Here is a 22,300-nt window from a genome sequence, read left to right as displayed (position 1 = left end):
AAGACCCATATTTAACCTGAGATTCACTTCTTGATGCTTTTCTCTTTATGAAGAGCCATCTTAGTGTCCAAAGCTGGCCCCCAGTGAGCATTTCTCCTAGTCTCTGCTTAAACAGAATCTGGGCCGGGCCAGTGACTCACTTTAACCAACAGAATGTGTACAAGTGATGTTGTGCCAGTCCTGCATTTCAGCCTTAAGAATGCCTGGCGGCTTTCACTTCTGACTTTTGCAAGCCCTGAGTTGCCAATATGCTAGAGAGACCCTGCTGAAGAAGTGGCCCTGAAACTACATGGACAGAGGCTCAGTCATCCTAGCAGAGGTCTCTGCCTTCTAGATGCTCCTCTAAGACATCTAAAAGGTGTGAGTAAAGAAGACATGTGACTGAAGTTATCTTGGGTGTTCCAGTTGCACCCCACAAATGACTGCAATGTTTGAGAGATCCCAGGTGAGACCAGCAAAGAACCATGTAGCTGAGCCCCAGTCAGCCGCAAAATTTTGAGAAGTAGTGTTTGTTGTTCTAAGCCCCTAAGTTTTGGGGTGGCTTATTACCTAGCAATACATAACCAAATAATCAACACTTCTCCCTTTCTGTGTGGTTTTTTTTTTTTTTTTTGAGACAGAGTCTCACTCTGTCGCCCAGGCTGGAGGGCAGTGGTGGGATCTCGGCTCACTGCAACTTCCGCCTCCCGGGTTCAAGCGATTCTCCTGCCTCACCTCCTGAGTAGCTGGGACTACAGGTGCGTGCCATGACGCCCAGCTAATTTTTGTATTTTTAGTAGAGACGGGGTTTCACCATGTTGGCCAGGATGGTCTCCATCTCTTGACCTCGTGATTCACCCGCCTCGGCCTCCCAAAGTGCTGGGATTACAGGCATAAGCCACCACACCCAGCCCCCTTTTTGTGTTTATGGAGATCACTGCCCTTTCAATATTTAACTTTACTCAGTTCTTAATTTTCCTGTTGCCATTTCAATTATGGGCCCATTTCAATATTTAAGACAAAATGGAAAATTTACACAGTTGTGGTAAGAACAGCAGCTTACAATAGAACTAAAGCCTCTTGTGTTATGATTACATACCTGTGCCTTTCTCTGTGGTCTTTCTTCAAGACCTTCCAGGAATGGAGACACATCATCATCATCATAGATTGTAAACTCCAAGTCTTTACCAACAATTCCAATGGAAACATTCTGAAGGGTAAAATATGGTAAAAGTAAAATAAGAGAATTTGGATGAAAAAATACATATGATAAAATATTGGGTGAAAAAAGCAGAGTAAGAATTTATATAGCATTTGAATAAAACCTTAAAAACCACTTATGTGTAGGAGAAAAAAGAAGGAAACTAGTGGACCCTTGTCATTTGCAGATTTAATATTAACTTTTGATTATCATGAGTAACTCCAAAGATCTATGTTATCTAGAAACATTTTTTTAAAAAGATAATGCAGGCTATAAAGTCTTCACATTGATATTAAAAAATAATTATCCAATCACTATAACAAAATGGCTTTATAAAACTGACTAATCTCACTTTATTAATGATCATTAACTTCAAGTAGGCCTTAGTGGTTCCTGGATCCCACTATACCTGTTTCTACATCATTCATGCTCCCCTTCTTTTAGACACTTCTAACATTCTCCAAGCTCTTTGAAGCTGAAAACCTTACTCCTATATTACTGCGAAAACAGAAGCAATTAGAAGAGAACTTTCACAAGTTCCCACTGTATCCACTCTTTCCTGTACCTATATCCCTAGATTCTCTCCTTTCCCATTAAAACTTCCTCTCTAAGGCCAACCCTTCCACCTATGTACTATTAAAGGATATTGTTCTAACAATTTTCTCATTATTTTTCCTCATAAATGATTCCCTAAATTTACTTGGATTACTCTCACAATCATGCAGCAAATGTGATGTAATTTCTTCCATCTTAAAAAACAAAACAATTTATTTCTCTCCTCTTCCAGTCACCACTCCATCTCAAAAACAACAACAACAACAACAACAACAAAAAAAAACCAGATTGTAGGGGTAAATAGATAGTGGGGCTATGGGTAGAAATAGTTTTAAGGCTATTCAGGTAATTCATGTGAGAGATGATAGTGATTGGAGCAGAGTGACAGAGTCACCGTCAACAGAAATATCCTCCAAAAAGCTATCTCCAATTCCTCGTCTCCCATTCTCTCCTGATTCCCCTATCAGGTTTTTGCCTTATTATTCCATTAAGGCTGTCATGTTAGGTCCTCAGTGATAACTTCATTGCCCCTCCTCCTTGAAAGTTTATTCATTTGCCTCCAAAGATGCCTCATTTTCCAAGTTTTCCTCCCACTTCTTTGACCACCTCTCTCAGTCTTTTTTGCCAACACCTACTCATCTCCCAGTTGCTAAAGGGTAGTGTTCTTGGTCCAGTCCTCACAATGCTTGTCTAACTATTCAATTCCTTTATGAATCTCTTCCAGTCCAGACTCTAAATGCCATTTCTATATAAAGACTTCAAAAATTTGAAATGTAGGTTGGACCACTCTCCATGGAACTCCACGGGTTGCTTATAACTGCTTACTCTGTACCGTCAGTTAGACAAAAAGGCATTTCAAATTTTACATGTCCACAACTGACCGCCTGACCTTCCTCCCCAATGCCTACTCTAAAACCTGTTCCTCCCATTATCTTCTTCACCTCAGTAAATCATAAATCTTTCATTCCAATTAATTAGGCCCAAAACCTTGGAGACATTCCCCCCTCACACCCTATAACAAATCTATTAGTAAACTTTTTTGGCTGTAATTTCAAAAGATATCCAAAATTGAACCACTACTCTTCATCTTTAACTCGACTGTCACTCTGCTCCAATCACTATCATCTCTCACATGAATTACCTGAATAGCCTTAAAACTATTTCTACCCATAGCCCCACTATCTATCTACCCCTACAATCTGTTTTTTTTTTTTGAGATGGAGTTTTGCTTTGCTTTGTCACCCAGGCTGGAGTGCATGCACCGCCGAGCCCGGCTAATTTTTGTATTTTTAATAGAGACAGGGTTTCATCATGTTAGCCAGGCTGGTCTCGAACTCCTGACCTCAAGTGATCCACCCACCTCAGCCTCCCAAAGTGTTGGGATTACAGGCGTGAGCCACCACGCCTGGCCCACAATCTGTTGTTTTTTGTTTTTTTTTTGAGACAGAGTCTCGCTCTGTCGCCCAGGCTGGACAGGCTGGAGTGCAGTGGCACAATCTCGGCTCACTGCAAACTCCACCTCCCAGGTTCACGCCACTCTCCTGCCTCAGCCTCCCGAGTAGCTGGGACTACAGGCACCTGCCACCACGGCTGGCTAATTTTTTGTATTTTTAGTACAGACAGGGTTTCACCGTGTTAGCCAGGATGGTCTTGATCTCCGACCTCGTGATCCGCCCGCCTCGGCCTCCCAAAGTGCTGGGATTACAGGCGTGAGCCACTGCGCCTGGCCTCAATCTGTTGTTAAAATGCCAACCAGAGTGATTGTTTTAAAACCTAAACCAAATCATGGTATTCCTCTGCTCAAACACTTAACAGCCCACCCAGAGTAAAATGCAGAGTACCCACAATGGCTTATGGGACCTCCATTACCTCTCTGATTTCTTCCCTTTTCCTCTTCCTCTTGATGATTGACCCCCACATTACTGGCCTCCTTGCCTTAAATACTAGGGTCTTTGCATTTGTATTTCCTAGAATAATTTTGCTCTAGATCTGCATAGCTCATACTCACTTACCTCCTTTATATCTTTTCCTCAAATTTCATATTCTTGGTGAGAATATCCTTGACCACCTATTTTAAATTACACCTACCTACATCCAATTGGTCATTCTTTCTCCTTTTAACACTTTTTAATTTTTTACATAGCATTTATCTTCTTCTAATATACTATATAATGTACTTATGTGTATACTGTCTATCTTTCCCTACTAGGATGTACGTTCCATGAAGAAAAAGATATTTGTTGTGTTTACTATATTTTCAATGCCTAGAAAGTGCCTGCACATGGTAGGTGCTCAATATATATATATTTTTGTTAACTAAATAATACCAAGATATGCCAATCTGCTGAAAATAATGAAGGACATTTTGTATGAGATTTACTGGTTTTACTGCTTTGTACCAAAAAGAAATGTTTAAAAAATAAAATTGGATTACTTAGCAAATAGCTTAAAGGGAAAGAATCTGCCAAGACAATCATATCCCACATTAAAGAATGTTGTATATATACTCCATTACATTTACGCAATAAAGGTTTAAACTGTAACATTAATATCTACAATTGGAAAAAACAATACTTACCTTTGTAGTCAGGTCCTGTTCTGCAGGAAGTGTCTCTCTTAAGGCACGTAGACCATGTTTAACTAGTTCATTTAAATTGCCTATATGTAATAAATTAACAATTATTTCTTAATTTCATTGTTATGCTAGGCTTCTTTTATCAAATCTATAGTCTCAAATTGTGGTTTTTAGTTACACACTAAACTTACCACAGTAAAAACAGCCAAGTTTAATGCTAGTCATATAATCTTTTAATAGCATTCTATGACATTGCTGATTCTTATTTTATTTAATGAGAGGACTCATGATTTTTGTTACAATTTTGATCTTCTCTTTTGCTAGGTCAAATCAAAGTCCCGACTATAAATTATACAACTCCAAGTTTTGTAGAATGTGTTCTGTAGAATCCTAGTCCTTATATTTGCTCATTGTAAAATGGAATCTCCAACTTATTCTATGTGGCCAGTATTACTGATACCAAGAATAAAGACATCACAAGAAAATAAAACTGCAGACCAAATATAGATGCAAAAACAAAACAAAACAAAACAAAACCCTCAACAAAAACTACAAACGGAACCTGGCAACATATTAAAAAAATTATATACCATATACAAGCGAGATTTATCCCAAGAATAAGTTAGTTTAACAACTGAAAGTCGAAGAAAGGGAGAAAACCTGCATAACCACCTCAAGAGATGCATAAAAAGCATGTGATAAAACCTAAAATCTTTGCATAATAAAAACACAAAACAAACTAGTAATCGAAAGGAACCTCTTCAGTCTGATAGAGGGCATCTACAAAAAGCTGACAGGTAACATCATTCTTAGCAGTGAATGACTAAAACCTTTTCCCTTAAGTTGAGGAACAAAAAAAAGAAGGTTTGTTCATGCAACTTCTATTCATCATTGTACCAGAGGTTCCAGCCAGGGCAATTAGAAAGGAGAAAGTAAAACTATCTCTATTCCCAGACGACATGATCTCAGGAATCTATAAAAAAATGACTAGAACTAATAAACAAGTTCAGCAAGATTGCAGGATATAATATTGATATACAAAAATCAACTGTATTTCGATGTAGTTGCAATGAATAATATGCAATGAAATTAAGAAAACAATTCTGTTCACAACAGCACCAAAAACAATAAAATACTTATAAGACAAATATGATTTGTACACTGAAAACTACAAAACATCAGTGAAAGAATTAAATACCTGGCCAGGCGCGGTGGCTCACGCCTGTAATCCCAGTACTTTGGGAGGCCCAGGTGGACGGATCACCTGAGGTCGGGAGTTTGAGACCAGCCTGACCAACATGGAGAAACCCCATCTCTACTAAAAATACAAAATTAGCCAGGCGTGGTGGTGCATGCCTGCAATCCCAGCTACTCAGGAAGCTGAGGCAGGAGAATTGCTTGAACCTGGGAGGCAGAGGTTGCAATGAGCCGAGATCGCGCCATTGCACTCCAGCCTGGGCAAAAAGAGTGAAACCCCGTCTCAGGAAAAAAAAAAAAAAGAATTAAATACCTAAATAAATGAAGATATTCCATGTTCATGGATCAGATGCTTTGTATCATCAAAGTAGCAGTACTCCCCAAAATTATCTATAGATTTATTGCAATCTTTAGGAATTTCCTATCCAGACTGAAATATGCTAGGCAGAGGGTGCTGATACGAGCAGTTCTGAACCAAACTTTGGACACTGAGTTTCTAATGAGCTTCCCTGGGCAGAAACATCACATACCTACTGCTGCAAGTGTACTCTGTGACTCCTTATGGGAAGGAAAGAGCATAAGGAAGCCTGCACATAGATTCCTCTGGACTGTATTTTTCCTTAATGATCCACCTATGTATTGTTATTTTATTGTTAAAGTCTTACCTGGGAGTACGACTATGTGCTGTGTGCTTTAAGTCCTAGCATATCTCCAAATTTAGGGGTAACTTTGGGGACCCCAACCCATTTACCATAATTTAAAATGTTAAACTTTAAGCCAGCATTTACCAAGCTCATTTGTCCAAGGAATCCTCTTTTCCCAAAGCTAAAGCTATTGTCATCCTACAACAGTTTGCTTTGAGTAATGTCAATTAAACTATTTTTCTCTGCATTCACTAAACCCCACATATTTCCTCCAAAGAATGCTTCATCACCAGAAAACAGATAAGATGACAAAGAGAAATGTAAAACTCGATACCCTCCTTCCAATGCAAAGCAAAGCACTTGAAAACCTGTCCTGTCATAACATCTTACCTCTTTTACCTTCTTCTCCCTCAACTACACTGCCTTTTTATTTCTTGTTTACGGACTACTAATGCAGAAATGTCTGTGTGGCTTAAAATAACAAAAGACTCACAGAAAACTAAAAGTGAACAGAGCTTACAACTGGCAGGTAGTACAGTGGTTCTCCACTCTCCACTCCACAGGGCACACTTCTGACCAAATGAATCAAGGATTTTCAAGGTTGGGAACACATTTATATTTTGAAAAAGTTCTACTTGTGCTTGAAACTACTGTGGTAACCAGAAGTTAAAATTAGTATATGTGACAGAAACAATAAACTCTTCATGGGCTTAATTTTTTTTTTTTAATTCTTTCTATAACACTTATAGTTTTATGCATTTAGGATACTATGTTAATTTACTATATAGACTGGAAGAGGCAAAAAAAAAAAAAAAAAAAACAACAAAAAAAGCAAGGCTGTCACTTACACTCCATAAATTCAGACATATGTCTCTCCAAGTAAGTACGAGCTGATTGGGAACGGGCTCCAATGGACATGGCTCTGCAGTCAAAATAGTTAGCAGATGGACAGGTTTGGAAAATGTGAGGGCCCATATCCTACAAATAGAAATAAATACACCACATAATTATTCACTTTGGTTGAACTAAAAATTATAAAAATTTCTAGTTAATTTAAAAAAAATTAACATATAACAATATTCAATGAACTTACATCATAACCAGCAATAAGCAGCCCAACACCATATGGTCTCCGGCCATATCGTTGTGTTGGTATCTGGGTCTCTTAGACTGGTTAAAGAGACTGTTTTTTTTTTTTTTTTTGAGACGGAGTCTCGCTCTGTCGCCCAGGCTGGAGTGCAGTGGCGCAATCTCGGCTCACTGCAAGCTCCCGGGTTCACGCCATTCTCCTGCCTCAGCCTCTCCGAGTAGCTGGGACTACAGAAAGAGCTTGCTTTAACAAGGAATGAAGTACTGTATTTTCAAATTATGCATTATTAACAAAGGTCTCTGGCTTATTCCTTAATTGTTGCATAATCCACCAGAGAAATAATGCAATAGGACACTATTTCTTTGGACTAATATAAAATGTTTGACTTTCTACAGAACCTAAGAAAGAGTGCCAGCAAAATAATTTCTTCCCATGTAAAACCTGATTTGTTTTGGATACAAGGGGTCTAGGATTTCTTGGGACATCTAGCACCATAAGAAACTTTAAATCCCCTCTAAAATATGCTTAGATAATTTTCCTGAAGTTGGGCTTATTTATGTCTAGCAAATATAAATTGCTTATAAAGGCTAATGAAAGAGCAATCCAATTTGTTGTTTTAAAGTTTTCACAATCTTACCTATGTCATGTTATTATTATATTCCTAATAATTAACACAAGTATCAAAACCCTTCAAAGTTCATATCCATAAATGCCAATATAAAAAGGATACTGCTTCCAATTAGAGATACAAGACGAGACACAGGTAGTGGTCTATCGAATACAAATCTGGAATCCAAACACTCCTGACGCATAAAATTACTAAAAAAGAAACAAAAAAAGTTTAGTAATTTCAAATTATAGACAACTATTCCAATCTAAATTGTTTGATTTCACTTCGAATTCTTCCAAGCATTTATATGGATCACATCCATATAAGAAAAACAGAAGGTAAGAAAGACATGCCTGCAAGGGTGCGTTTTTGTGCTAAACTCTGGAGCCACATAAGTTTTTAAAAAAGACTGAAACATTTTTTAGCTCTAGAAAATCTTTGTATCAGAGCACTTATAGAACAGAGAAGAGAAGGCTGAACAAAAGAAAAAGAGCAACCTCTCTTCTCTTAGCCTTCCCATTGTCAGCAAGCTTGTCTTATTTCTAGATCTTGAACCAGGAAAAAGATTATCTACTCTGTCCTTTTTTCTTGAAAGCAGACTAACATTTCCCCAAAAGAGCAACTATAAGAAAACGGAAACCACAGCAGAGGGCATCTTTACGTGTTCCTGCCACTGTTACTTCTATTCATAAGAAGCACTCTAGAGGAGATACTGGACACTAGCTGCTGAGTCTCACTGTTAAATCTGATGAAATTCAAGCAAGGTTAACACTGGGGAGAAGAAAATTTATGTCTATAAATAAGATCAACAAGAAATGGATATGCTCCTTTCTTTCAATGTTGCTTTGTCCAGTATATATGTATGTCACATCTGATTATCACATGGTTGACTACAGGAACCAAGCTACTTGTTCAGTACTTATATTTAAGTCCATTTCCCAATGCTGCCTAAAAGTATACTGCCCAATATGGCAGGCAATAATCACATGTGGCTATGGAGCTCTTGAAAAGTAGCTAGACTGAATTGAGATGTACACCAAGTACAAAATAACATACCAAATTTCAAAGACTTAGTACCTAAAAACGTGCAATAACTCATTAATAAAGTTTTTATATTGATTATGTGTTGGCATAGCAATATTTTATAGATTGGGTTAAATAAAATGTTTGATAATATAATACATTTTCCATTTTGAAGAGTAGGTGGAAACCCTTAAGGCTGTCATTATATTGCTGACTTAGAGCAAGGGACTGGCTGAGTAACTTGAAATTCTTTTTTTTTTTTTCTTAATACTGTGTTTCGCTCTTGTTGCCCAGGCTGGAGTGCAATGGCATGATCTCAGCTCACTGCAACCTCTGCCTCCTGGGTTCAAGCAATTCTCTTGCCTCAGCCTCCCGAGTAGCTGGGATTACAGGAGCCTGCCACCACGCTCAGCTAATTTTTTTATTTTTAGTAGAGACAGGGTTTCGCCATGTTGGCCAGGCTGGTCTTGAACTCCAGACCTCAGGTGATCCACCCGCCTCAGCCTCCCAGAGTGCTGGGATTACAGGCATGAGATACCACGCTCAGCCTGAAATTCTTAAACAATAGCATTACTACTTACACTGTTTTTGCTGCTTCTGTTGTTTTAAGAATAGGGTCTCACTCGGCTGGGCGCTGTGGCTCACGCCTGTAATCCCAGCACTTTGGGAGGCTGAGGCAGGTGGATCATGAGGTCAGGAGCTCTAGACCAGCCTGGCCAATATGGTGAAACCTCGTCTCTACTAAAAATGCAAAAATTAGCCAGGTGTAGTGGCACACGCTTGTAGTCCCAGCTACTTGGGAGGCTGAGGCAGAAGAATTGCTTGAACTCTAGAGGCGGAGGTTGCAGTGAGCCGAGATCATACCACTGCACTCTAGCCTGGGCGACAGCGCAAGACTCCGTCCCAAAAAAAAAAAAAAAAAAAGAATAGGGTCTCACTCTGTCGCCTTGGCTAGAGTACAGTGGCACTATCATAGCTCACTGCAACCTTGAAATCCTGGGCTCAAACAATCCTCCCACCTCAGCCTTTTGAGTAGCTAGGACAACAGGTGTGTGCCACCACACCCAGCTGAGTTTTAAAATTTTTTGTAGAGATGGGGATTCACTATGTTGCCCTGGTCTCAAATTCTTGACCTTAAGCTTCTCAAAGAGCTGGGATTATAGGTAGCAGCCACTGTGCCAGGCCCACTCTTATAATTTATATTCTTTCTTTCCTAATCAAATCGCAAATTTAAGAGATTAGTTTTAGCTAACTACCTGCCATCCACAACACACATACTCACATAATACCTGAAAGGCTCTGTGTTAGTGGTTTATGGTAGGCAATTTAAAATATTTAAAAACAGGCTGGGTGCGGTGGTTCACACCTATAATCACAGCACTTTGGGAGGCTGAGGTGGGAGGATTACCTGAGGTCAGGAGTTCAAGACTAGCCTGGCCAACATGGCAAAACCCCATCTCTGCTAAAAATACAAAAATTAGCCAGGCATGATGGCAGGTGCCTGTAATCCCAGCTACTTGGGAGGCTGAGGCAGGAGAATCGCTTGAACCTGGGAGGTAGAGGTTGCAGTGAGCTGAGATCATGCCACTGCACTCCAGCCTGGGTGACAGTGAGACTCCATCTCAAAAAAATTAATAATTAAATAAAGAATATTTAAAAATAGCCTTGATAAAGAAAACACTGGAAAAAATTCAGTGTTTAGGTATTTAGCCCAATCTCAGATACTAAGTAGTGAGGGTGAGAACTCAATATGTGCAATTTCAAAGCCCTATCTCTTCATTTATGTATTGCCTTTTAACCATAAATAATCTGTCTCTTCTAGACTCTCACAGAAATTTTTCTGTTATATTATAGATAAACTACATTTGAGTTTATAGATAAACTTGCCTTCAAGTTCCCTTAAGACAAGATCCATGTCTGAGTCACTTATGTATATCCCGCAGTATCCAGTATTGAGCATTGCAAAAAATAAATGTCTAATAAATACTGATATATTGAAGAAAACAAGCACAAAGAAAACAAGTATGGTTCAGCTTGTCCTTAGAAACCAGACAAAAGTATGAAGTTCTTCTTAGACATAACAGGGTCTCAAACAATATACATCACATTAACAAATATCACATTACTCAGTGATTTCTAAAAAGTGCTAATATTTAATCTTATCAGTTACTCCTACAAGGATCAAAAAATGGAAAATTTAATAACAAACTCAAACCCACCAAGGTATTCACAATCTTAATTTACAAACATTCTGGCAGACAGCTTCCTAAAATACCTTATCTGGATCTTTTTGAGAAAACTAATCAATTATGCATCAAAAAGGATGTTTATTTTTCATGATTATACTTACCATAACAGTCTAGCATCAGCAGTAAGCCCCGCAATTGAGATACCAATATGGTTGTCAACATGGAGAATTTTTTTCTGATGAGCTGCAAGCTCTGATTGTGCCCTCTAAATAGAGACATTATAAGATGTAAAAAAAAAAAAAAAAAAAAAAGACAAATGTAAAAATAAGTTTACAACCTTATTGTCTATGGTGAAATTTACATTAATAGTTTTCTACAGAGGAAGACATATTTTATTACTTTACTTACTTTCAATGCAACCAACACTGCATGAGTTTTTGATTTCAGACCAACTGTGGCTGAACCTTGTTTAACAGCTTCCATTGCATATTCAATTTGATGAATCCTGCCCTAAAGAAAAAACAAAAAACAAAAAACACACATCTTAGAAGACCTTTTATAAATTAAAAATTAGAGTTTTCAAATATCAGGTGAGCATAGTTAAATCTCAACTGATTTTTTTTTAAATCAAGAGAGTTTTTTTTTTGTTTTTTTTTTTTTTTTTTGAGACAGGTTCTCACTCTGTCACCCAGTCTGGAGTGCAATGGCACGATCTTCAGCTCAGTACAACCTCTGCCTCCCGGGCTCAGGCAATCCTCTCACCTCACCGTCCCCAGTAGCTGGGACTATAGGCAAGCACCACCACGCCCAGCTAATTTTTGTGTTTCTTGTAGAGTCTGGGTTTCATGTTGTTCAGGGTGGTCTTGAACTCCAAGACTCAAGCAATCTACCTTCCTTGGCCTCCCAAAGTGCTGGGATTACAGGCATGAGCCACTGCGCCCAGCTCAAAGCTTCTTTTAAAATAAATTTTCTTGTATATATTTAATGTATGCAACATGATGTTATAAGATACACATATATAGTAGGGTCACTATCGCAGAATGAACACATCCGTTGTCTCACATAGTTACCCATTTTCCTCTGCTGTGGCAAGGGCTATAAACTACTCATTTAGCAAAAATCCTGAATACAAAACACTACCTGCATTATTAACTGTAGTCTTCATGTTGTACATTAGATCTTTCCACTTGCTCAACCTACATATTTGCTACTTTGTATCTCCTCTTTTTCCCTCCCCACTGCCACCCCCTACCCTGGTAACCACTGTTTTACTCTCTCTCTATATTTGCCCTTTTAAACAAAAGATTCCATATATAAGTGAGAGCATGAAATATTTTTCTTTCTGTTTCTGGCTTATTTCACTTAACATAATGTCCTCTAGGTCCATCAGGAAACCTATTTTAATTATAAATGCAACTTCCAAGAACGTCTAAAATAATTATATTCCATTTTCCCCAAGCCTACGCTCTCTCAAGTTTCCAAATATATTGCAGCCACAAAAAGCCACTTCACAGAAATGGTTTAAAAACATTATTTTACCTGAGGGCTCCAAACAGTGACATCATTGTCATACTGATTTCGAAACTAAAAGTAAAAGAAAAAAAGACCTGTTAATAGAAGAACATTTCAAATCCCAACTCTTAACATTCATTAAGAAATATGCTTGTGTTTCCATTCAATGTTAAGGCACTCTGTTCATGCAGTCTTACTGGAAGATTACTACTGTACTCGGATGTAAGCCAATTCTACATTTACCATAAACTGGTGGGAGAGGGAGAAGAAGATCTAAATGGGTCCTATTTTTCCAAACTCTTATTCTAACACCCTCCATAGCAACCCCTTTAGGCTCAATTACTAAAGTGCACAATCAACTGTCTTGCCTATTTTTGCTTATGCTGCTCCCTTTTATTGGGCCCTAATAAATGGTTAAAAGCCTTCCTTTTCTTTAAGTTAGCTTAAATGTCGATTTCTTGAAGTCTTCTCCTTTTCTTCCCAAACCCCCCTAACATATACTCCCACAGCTCTTTATCTAAACGTCCCTTTCTGTTTTTATGATTAGGGACATGTATGACTTATTTTTGAATGTTCACTGTAGTTATGCCTGTACAAGTGCTCTGTCTGTATATTCATATTGAATGAACAAAAATGTACTCACAAAGTTAGAGGTGGACACAAATAGCTGCAGCGATAGAACCATTACGGCTGTTATGACTATTATAACAAGTCTAGCAGTACTGGGGAGAATAATCATGGGAGTGAGATTGAGTGCTAGAATGGCAGACAGCACTGGAAACCCAGAACCCTATGTTGTAACCCTGATTCCATCACTTCCCCTCTCAGCCTCGGCTTACTCATCTGTAACTAGGTGACTGGACAAAATGATTGAAAAGGGCCTCTTCTAATCGAAGTCTAGGCGAGAGATAAATCAGACGGACCCACCAGGAAAACGGACGCGGTCCAGGAACACAAACCTGGGGGTCAAGTCCGCACTGGTGGTACAGGTAGGCCTCCAAGTCAAGTCTCTGTCTTCTCCTCTCCCATACACAGCACTAGGGGCTATCCTGGACCGCTCAGAATCTACTCCACTGAAGGAACCTGAGGGGCGAACTCATCTAGCTGACCGAGGAGGAAGTGTCGGAGGCTCCCCGGGAAGCGAAAGCGGTGGAAAGGCCGCACTGGCTACCGACAGCCCCTAGCTCGGCCAGGCCGGAGATGCTGAATCACTGCCGGAGCCCGGCCGTCAGCCGAGGCTCCCATACCTCGTGGCCCCGGGCGGCGCTAAGGATGACAGGAGAGGTGGCTCGTCATCCCCCAGTCACCAGAGCTCTGCCCTAAACCTTCCAGAGATCGGGATTCAACGTACCATGGTGGCGGCGCGGGCCTGGTTGCGGCCTCCAGCAAAACTGAGAATCAAAGAGGTGCTGCCGAAAGTATCGCTCAGCGATCTACAGAGAAGTCTGCGGGAGTTTGACGGCGGCGGCGTAGGGTAGCGCAGTCTATTCCAGAGATATCGATAGGCTTGCAACACTTCCCCTTCCTTAAAACTCTCCGACCGCTCGGCGGCGGGCGGAGCCTCGGAAGATCTAGGAACTGAGATTGGCGGGAAACCCTGGGCTGGGAGTGCCGGCGGCTGAGAGCTGCGCGGCAGCCCCTGTCACGTAGCCCTTCTTGGTTCCTGTGTATGGCGGATTCCCTCCAGTTTCTCCCGCTGGCGGGCTGCATCTAAAGTCGTCCGAGGCAACAGCCGTGACTCTGGATGATACTAGCTCTCATTAACCGTCCACAGATTTGGGGTGTTATGTGACTGAAAGGAACGAGGCTGCAGGAAAGCCACAAGATAACGATCCTTTTCTGTGTGTCAGCCGTATTCTTCTTCGAGTATCTTGTTTGTGTACATGCTTTTCTTTGTGTTAAGGTTGGTGCAAAAGTAACTGCGGTTTTTGCCATTTGGCAAAATACTTTGGAATGCTCTTCCTTATTCCCTGGAGATGTTATCTTTCAAGGTTCTATTGTCGTTAACCCTCATTATTATTATGATTGGTTTCCTCCACCAGACTTTGAACTCCAAGAGGGTGCTAATGTCTTTCTATGGCCTCAAAACCAAGCATGGTACCTGACAGATTAGGCCACTGAGAAAAAATGGACACTTTTATTCGATTTATCTATTTTGTCTTTTGAGAGCATCTTTCCATATTGAAATAGTCTGACATCTCTGCAAACAGCTGCCAATCTAACATCCACCGGCTATTTATATTCTTTGTAAAAAAGAGACTGGGTGTGGTGGCTCACGCCTGTAATCCCAGCACTATCGGAGGCCTAGGACGGAGGATTGCTTGAGCCCAGGAGTTCGAGATCACTATATTATTTTAATACAGTGGGACCTCGTCGCTACAATAATAATAATAATAATAAAATAAAAAAGGCTGGGCATGTTGGCATGCGCCTGTGGTCCCAGCCACTCGGGAAGCTGAAGTGGGAGGATCTCTTGAGCCCGGGAGATGGAGGTTGCAGTGAGCCGTGGTCGCGCCATTGCACTCCAGCTTGCCTGGGCAATAGAGATTCTGTTTCAAAAAAAAAAAAAAAAAAGCCAGGCGCGGTGGCTCACGCCTGTAATCCCAACACTTTGGAAGGCAGAGGCGGGTGGATCACGAGGTCAGGAGATCGGACCATCCTGGCCGACATGGTAAAACCCCGTCTCTACTAAAAATATAAAAATTAGCTGGGCTTGGTGGCGTGCGCCTGTAGTCCCAGCTACTCAGGAGGCTGAGGCAGAAGAATCTCTTGAACCCGGGAGGCGGAGGTTGCAGTGAGCCGAGATCGTGCACTCCACTGCACTCCAGCCTGGGCGACAGAGTGAGACTCCATCCCAGAAAAAAAAAAAATAAAACAAACTACTAAATTGTTCTCCAGAAATGTTTTACCAACATATACTCTCAACAGTAGTATATGAGGTTGCCTTCTCTAATTCATCAACACTGCTTATTGTCATATTTCTAAAAAACACTGTTGATTTGGTGGACTAAATTAACAGATTAAATTAATAGATTGTTCTCTTTCATTTCTCCACGACCTAGCACAATGCGTAGCACATATTAAGTGTTTATAAATAGTGCTGATTAAATAAATGCTCATTTAAAAATTGTCATGTACTACATAAACATTTTGACAATTCTTTCCATATATATCTCTCTAGTCACATGCCTCACACCGATGTGTAATAAATATACAATTTTTAAAAATAAGATGATACCGAACTGTTTTTATTAATACACTTAAAAAGTTATAGCTATCATATGTCCATAAGTAATGGTCTATATTATTTTCAATAGTTGCATAGTATTTTATTGTATGGAAATATAATAATTTGCTTAACTATTGGTGTGCAATTCGATTGTTTCCAAGTTATTGGTATCATAAAAATACTATAATGAATATTCTTGTACATACACACCTATTGTGTACATAATTACCTTACCTGATGAAGAATTCATAGAAGTAGAATTGTGGGGTCAAAGGGAATTACATTTACAGTTATGATAAATATGGCTGAGTTGCAAAAAAATTATATCCATTTAATATTCTACGCTGCCTGAGAGTTAATTTTCTCTGTATTCTTACCAACACTGGATATTGTAAGTACTTCTTACTTTTATCAAGTTGATAGGCCAAAAAAGAAAACCTGTTTCTTTAATTTTTAATTTTATTTATAGTTTTTTATTACTAGTAAAAAAATCTTTTGTTGCATTTCTTGGCTGTTTATGTTACTTTAGTGGATTGCCACTTCATTCCTTTCCGCATATTATTGTATTAATCATTTTCTTACTGACTTGTGGGAGCTTCCTGCAATTAGGGATGGTAACTTCTTATTACTGTGTCACTTTCATAGAAAGAGCCTTTTGGATACAAATAAAAGAAACCCACTTAATCTAGTTTAAATAAAGGTTGAAGCACACATTGTAAATATGCAACAGAGAATCATACAAATATCCAAACATAATTTTTTTAGTTTTTAAAAATTTACTGAGATATTCCTAGTACCTGAAACAAAGCCTGGCATATAGTAGGCACTCACTAAACATTTGTTGAATGATAGATCTATTACTCCAAAACCTGTCCTTCTGATAATTATTTCCTAAGCAAATATCTGGGGCTTTGTGATACATCCTTTATTCACAGCAATTGTCTGTACTCTTCAGAATGGCTGTTATCAAAGCTCTACTTGTAGACCAAAAGAAGGGGCATTTGGTTGACCTTTTTGTTAAAACTGAAAGTCCCAAGGGCTTATTAAAGGTTTATATGATTTTCAGCTCCTCTTTGTGTGTTTTGGGGATTTAGCTCAAGATACATATTTAAAAACAACAACAACTTTTTTTTTTTAGAGACAGAGTCTAGCTGTGTAGCCCAGGCTAGAGTACAGTGGCATGATCATAGCTCACTGTAACCTTGAACTCCTGGGCTCAAGCCATCCTATTGCCTCAGCCTCCCAAGTAGCTAGGGCTACAGGTGCACACCACCATACCTGGCTAATTTTAAAATTTTCTGTAGAGACAGGGTCCTACTATGTTGCCCAGGCTGGTCATGAATGTCTGGCCTTAAAGTGATCCTCCCTCCTTGGCCTCCCAAAGTGCTGAAATTACAGGAGTGAGCCACCATACTCAGCTCCTTAGCTCTCAAGATACATTTTTTTTTTTTCAGACAGGGTCTTTCTCTGTTGCCCAGGCTGGAGTGCAATGGCACAATCACTTCGGCCTTGACCTCCTGGGCCAAGTGATCCTCCCACCTCAGCCTCCCAAGTAGCTGGGACTACAGGCAAGTACCCCCATTCCCAGATAATTTTGTTTATTTTTTTTGTAGAGACAAGGTCTTACTTTGTTGCCCAGGTTGGTCTCAAACTCCTGGACTCAAGCTATCCTCCTGCCTTGGCCTCCCAAAGTGCTGGGATTACAGGCATGAGCTACCATGCCCGGCCTCAAGATACATCTTGAGCATTAATCAGAAGCTGAAAAACTGATCAATAAAGATATTTTGTAGGAAGACTAGGTCAGCGAACATAACACTACTTCTTTAAAGGTCATTGGAAGCCAGGCAGTGGCTCACACCTGTAATCCCGACACTTTTTTTTCTCCTGCTAATGCAGGAGAATTGCTTAGGGCCAGGAGTTACCAGCCCGAGCAACACAGCAAGACCCTGTCTCAAGGGTCTTAAGATGCCTGACTCTTAATATGCCTTCCATATCTTGCACCACTGTGCTGTTATATGGGCTGAAAGAGGTTTCCTCACTACACAAGGGTCCTCCATCATTAATGCCTCTTTAATAAAAACTCTTCTCAAGGCCGCTTTACTTCCAAAGGAAGCTGGAGTCATACACTGTAAGGGCCACCAAAAGGCATCAGATCCCATTGCTCAGGGCAACGTTTATGCTGATAAGGTAGCTAAAGAAGCAGCTAGAATTCCAACTGCTGTCCCTCACGGCCAGTTTTTCTCCTTCTCATCGGTCACTCCTACCTACTCCCCCACTGAAACTTCCACCTATCAATCTCTTCCCACACAAGGCAAATGGTTCTTGGACCAAGGAAAATACATCCTTCCAGCCTCACAGGCCCATTCTATTCTATTGTCATTTCATAACCTCTTCCATGTAGGTTGCAAGCCGCTAGCCTGCCTCTTGGAACCTCTCATTTCCTTTTCATCACGGAAATCTATCCTTAAGGAAATCACTTCTCAGTGTTCCACCTGCTATTCTACTACTCCTCAGGGATTGTTCAGGCCCCCTCCTTTCCCTACACATCAAGCTCGGGGATTTGCCCCCGCCCAGGACGGGCAAATTGACTTTACTCACATGCCTCGAGTCGGGAAACTAAAATACCTCTTGGTCTGCGTAGACACTTTCACTGGATGGGTAGAGGCCTTTCCCACAGGGTCTGAGAAGGCCACCACGGTCATTTCTTCCCTTCTGTCAGACATAATTCCTCAGTTTGGCCTTCCCACCTCAGTTTCTCAGGCTCTTGGTATTCAGTGGCACCTGGTTTTACCTCAAACTGCCACCCTTAAGTCTCTCTTTAAGTGGATAGAAGATCTTCAGTGACAAAGTACACTCCAATACTTTCACCCTGATGAAGTCCTATTCTTTACTTTTATACTTACTCTTATTCTCGTTCCCATTCTTATGCCACCCTCTACCTCTCCCAGCTATCTCCACCACACTATCAATCTCAGTCACACTCTCCTAGCTGTTTCTAATCCTTCTTTAACAAACAATTGCTGGCTTTGCATTTCTCTTTCCTCAAAAATCGCCGAGGCCCCGACTTACTACTAAAAAGAAAAGGTGGGGGGGACTCTGTATATTTTTAAATGAAGAGTGCTATTTTTACCTAAATCAATCTGGCCTGGTATATGACAACATAAAAAAACTCAAGGATAGAGCCCAAAAACTCGCCAACCAAGCAAACAATAACGTTGAACCCGCTTGGACACTCTCTAATTGGACATCCTGAGTACTCCTAATTCTTAGTCCTTTAATACCTATTTTTCTCCTTCTTTTATTCGGACCTTGTGTCTTTCGTTTAGTTTCTCAATTCATATAAAACCACATCCAGGCCATCACCAATACTATACGACAAATGCTTCTTCTAACAACCCCACAATATAACCCCTTACCCCAAAATCTTTCTTCAGTTGAATCTCTCCCACTGTAGGTTCCCATGCTGCCCCAATCCTGCTTGAAGCAGCCCTGAGAAACATCGCCCATTATCTCTCCATACCACCCCCCAAAATTTTCGCTGCCCCAACACTTTACCACTATTTTGTTTTATTTTTCTTATTAATACAAGAAGACAGGAATGTCAGGCCTCTAAGCCCAAGCTAAGCCATCATATCCCCAGTGACCTGCACGTATACATCCAGATGGCCTGAAGTAACTGAAGATCCACAAAAGAAGTGAAAATAGCCTTAACTGATGACATTCCACCATTGATTTATTTCTGCCCCAACCTAACTGATCAATGTACTTTGTAATATCCCCCACCCTTAAGAAGGTTCTTTGTAATTCTCCCCACCCTTGAGAATGTACTTTGTGAGATCCACCCCCTGCCCCCAAAACATTGCTCTTAACTCCACTGCCTATCCCAAAACCTTTAAGAACTAATTAATGATAATCCACCACCCTTTGCTGACTCTCTTTTCGGAGTCAGCCTGCCTGCACCCAGGTGAAATAAACAGCCATGTTGCTCACACAAAGCCTGTTTGGTGGTCTCTTCACTTGGACACGTGAGACACCCAGGAGCTCAAGTTTGCAATGAACTATGATCAGCCTGGGTGACAAAGACCCTGTCTCAAAAAAAAAAAAAAAATTAAAGGTAATTGGTAAGTTATGTTAGGCTTTTAAAAGAATCAAATAAAAGTAAATTCTAAATAAAAGCCAAGTTGAAAATTTTTTTCATGGATGTGTAAATCTTACCGTGTTATTATGTTTAGCACCTATAACTGGTACATTGAACAAATAGATGTATAGGGTGCAATTTGTAAGTAACTTATTTTCACTCCACATGTTAAAACACACCTGGTGGAGTTAATCCTCCCATGCTCATTGAATAAAATAAGATACAAATCTCATGACTTTTCTGGTTGTTCAAGTAAAAAATGTTTGATTTCCCTTCTATGTACCTGTCTAAAATTTCTCTCCTAATCCCCACCACACCTGCCCCCACCCCAACTCCCATCATCACCACCAACTCCAGGTTTCCTTCCTTCTTTCATGTTCAAACAGAGGAATAGGCAAGAACGTTCTTAACTTGGCTACTACAGTTCTGTGATTAAGAGCTGGTACTCTTTGAGCTTGGCAGATGTTTATAGTTGACACTTGTTACTTTATGTGTTCTTTGGTAACACCTTAATTCTCACCTTAGCCCAATGAGAAAATACTGGTAATCTTGTGCTTACACTTGGGTAAATATATTTCATCTGGCTGTCAGCTCAATGTTAATTGCTAGCATGTATAGCTACACCCCCAGCCTTTTTCTGTGGAAGTCTCATCCTTCTTTGTGACCCTTTCTAGTAGCCCTGGTCTAATCCAAATACCTACAGAGTGGCTTTGCCTCTGAGAGTGCAGACTTGGACCATATCCCAAACTCATTTTTGCAATTAGCCAAAATTTCTTGCTCTCATCCACTAGAATGCTAGCTCCATGAAGCGGGGCATTTTTATCTATTTTGCTCACCACTGCATTTGCCTGTACCTAGAATAGGCGAATACAGTGCCTGTACTTAATAAGTGCTGCATTAAGTATTGAATGAATGAATTCCTCAGATATGAGTCAGACACTAGTCCACTGTGACCTCAACCCCTGCCCTACCCCCCTGCTAGGTGTAGGGATCATATATCAAAGTTTCATTAAAGCCTCTTTCCCTAGGTGTGAGGTGAGGAAAAAGCAATGTCCACTCACAGCACACCAAAAACTCTCAAAATCTTCTAAACTCCAATCTCTGAATTAGAAGTAGATGGACAGCTAAGAGTTGCAAAAACAGTTTCCTTTCCACTCCCCCCACCCTTTTTTGGGCAATTTCTACTTTTTGTGGTTTTCCACTTTATTATAAAATATGAGAATATTGGCATTTTACTTTCTTGGAGCCTCAGCCAAACTGAGACAGAAAGAGTCCCATTTTAAAATGCAACTACACATATAAAGCTTAATTGCACTTATTTGTTCACATTTTGTCCTCACACTAAATCAGGAGCTGCTGGAGGATAGAGAATGTTTCATATTTATCTTTGTACATATGTTTAATGTGTCACACTAACTAGATGCTCAATAAAGTTTAGTTAAAAGAGTGGGCTGGGTGCAGTGGCTCATGCCTATAATCCCAGCACTTTGGGAGGCCAAGACGGACAGATCACGAGGTCAGGAGTTTGAGACCAGCCTGACCAACATGGTGAAACCCTGTCTCTACTAAAAATACAAAAATTAGCCAGGCATGGTGGCGCATGCCTGTAATCCCAGCTACTTAGGAGGCTGAGGCAGGAGAATTGCTTAAACCTGGGAGGTGGAGGTTGCAGTGAGCCGAGATCACTCCGCTGCACTCTAGCCTGGGCGACAGGACAAGACTCCGTCTCAAAAAAAAAAAAAAAAGAAAATTAGTGGATGAATAAAAGTTCTCTAGTAGTAGTAGCAATAATTTCAAATAATTTACATAGTACCAATGGTTGAAGTCTAAAACTCTATGTTTCTAGTACTCTTCTAGTAGATAGTTTTATTTGGAAATATTTATAGGAAAATTGTGGAATTGCTTATACTTTAATGTCATTGTGCTAGATATTCTCTGATAACCCTATAGATATACTTCACCCTTTTTTTTCCTTTTTTCAACTTTTATTTTAGATTCAGAGGGTACATGTGCATGTTTATTACATGGGTAGATTGCGTGTTGTTGAGCTTTGGTGTACAAATGATTTCATCATGCACATAGTGAGCATAGTACCCAATAGGCCCTTCTTCCACTCCCTCCACTCAAGTCGGCCCCGGGATCTATTGTTCCCATCTTTGTGTCCATATGTACTCAATGTTCAGCTCGCATTTATAAATGAGAACATGTGGTATTTGGTTTTCTGTTCCTGCGTTAGTTCACTTAGGATAATGGCCTCCAGCTCCATCCATGTTACTGCAAAGGACATGATTTTGTGTTTTCGTTTTGGTTTTAGAGATAGGGTCTCATTCTGTCTCCCAGGCTAGAGTGCAATGGCGC

The 22,300-nt window shown here is 40.1% G+C and overlaps 1 protein-coding gene across 2 annotated transcripts in view; it reads right to left on the bottom strand.

Annotated features, from left to right (window-relative positions):
* PSMA1 (proteasome 20S subunit alpha 1) overlaps window positions 1-22,300 on the bottom strand; it is a 139,753-nt gene that overhangs the window by 1,715 nt on the left and 115,738 nt on the right. The window contains exons 1-9 of one of the 2 annotated variants that reach the window (XM_055282338.2): window positions 13,927-21,599; window positions 12,603-12,647; window positions 11,472-11,573; window positions 11,225-11,328; window positions 7,972-8,060; window positions 7,245-7,315; window positions 7,000-7,129; window positions 4,314-4,393; window positions 1,079-1,189 (exon numbers count right to left, since the gene is read on the bottom strand). In XM_055282338.2, coding sequence (XP_055138313.1) covers window positions 1,079-1,189; window positions 4,314-4,393; window positions 7,000-7,129; window positions 7,245-7,315; window positions 7,972-8,060; window positions 11,225-11,328; window positions 11,472-11,573; window positions 12,603-12,647; window positions 13,927-13,929 — 735 coding nt within the window. In that variant the 5' untranslated portion in view covers window positions 13,930-21,599. Of the gene's footprint in view, window positions 1-1,078; window positions 1,190-4,313; window positions 4,394-6,999; window positions 7,130-7,244; window positions 7,316-7,971; window positions 8,061-11,224; window positions 11,329-11,471; window positions 11,574-12,602; window positions 12,648-13,926; window positions 21,600-22,300 lie in introns of those variants that run through there. The other variant, XM_055282341.2, reaches the window with a different exon arrangement.

Source organism: Symphalangus syndactylus, chromosome 6 (assembly GCF_028878055.3).
Source record: "Symphalangus syndactylus isolate Jambi chromosome 6, NHGRI_mSymSyn1-v2.1_pri, whole genome shotgun sequence".
Taxonomy (NCBI): Eukaryota; Metazoa; Chordata; class Mammalia; order Primates; family Hylobatidae; genus Symphalangus; species Symphalangus syndactylus.
The sequence above is the reverse complement of the archived record's forward strand: the minus strand, read 5'-3'. Positions and strand labels throughout refer to the sequence as shown.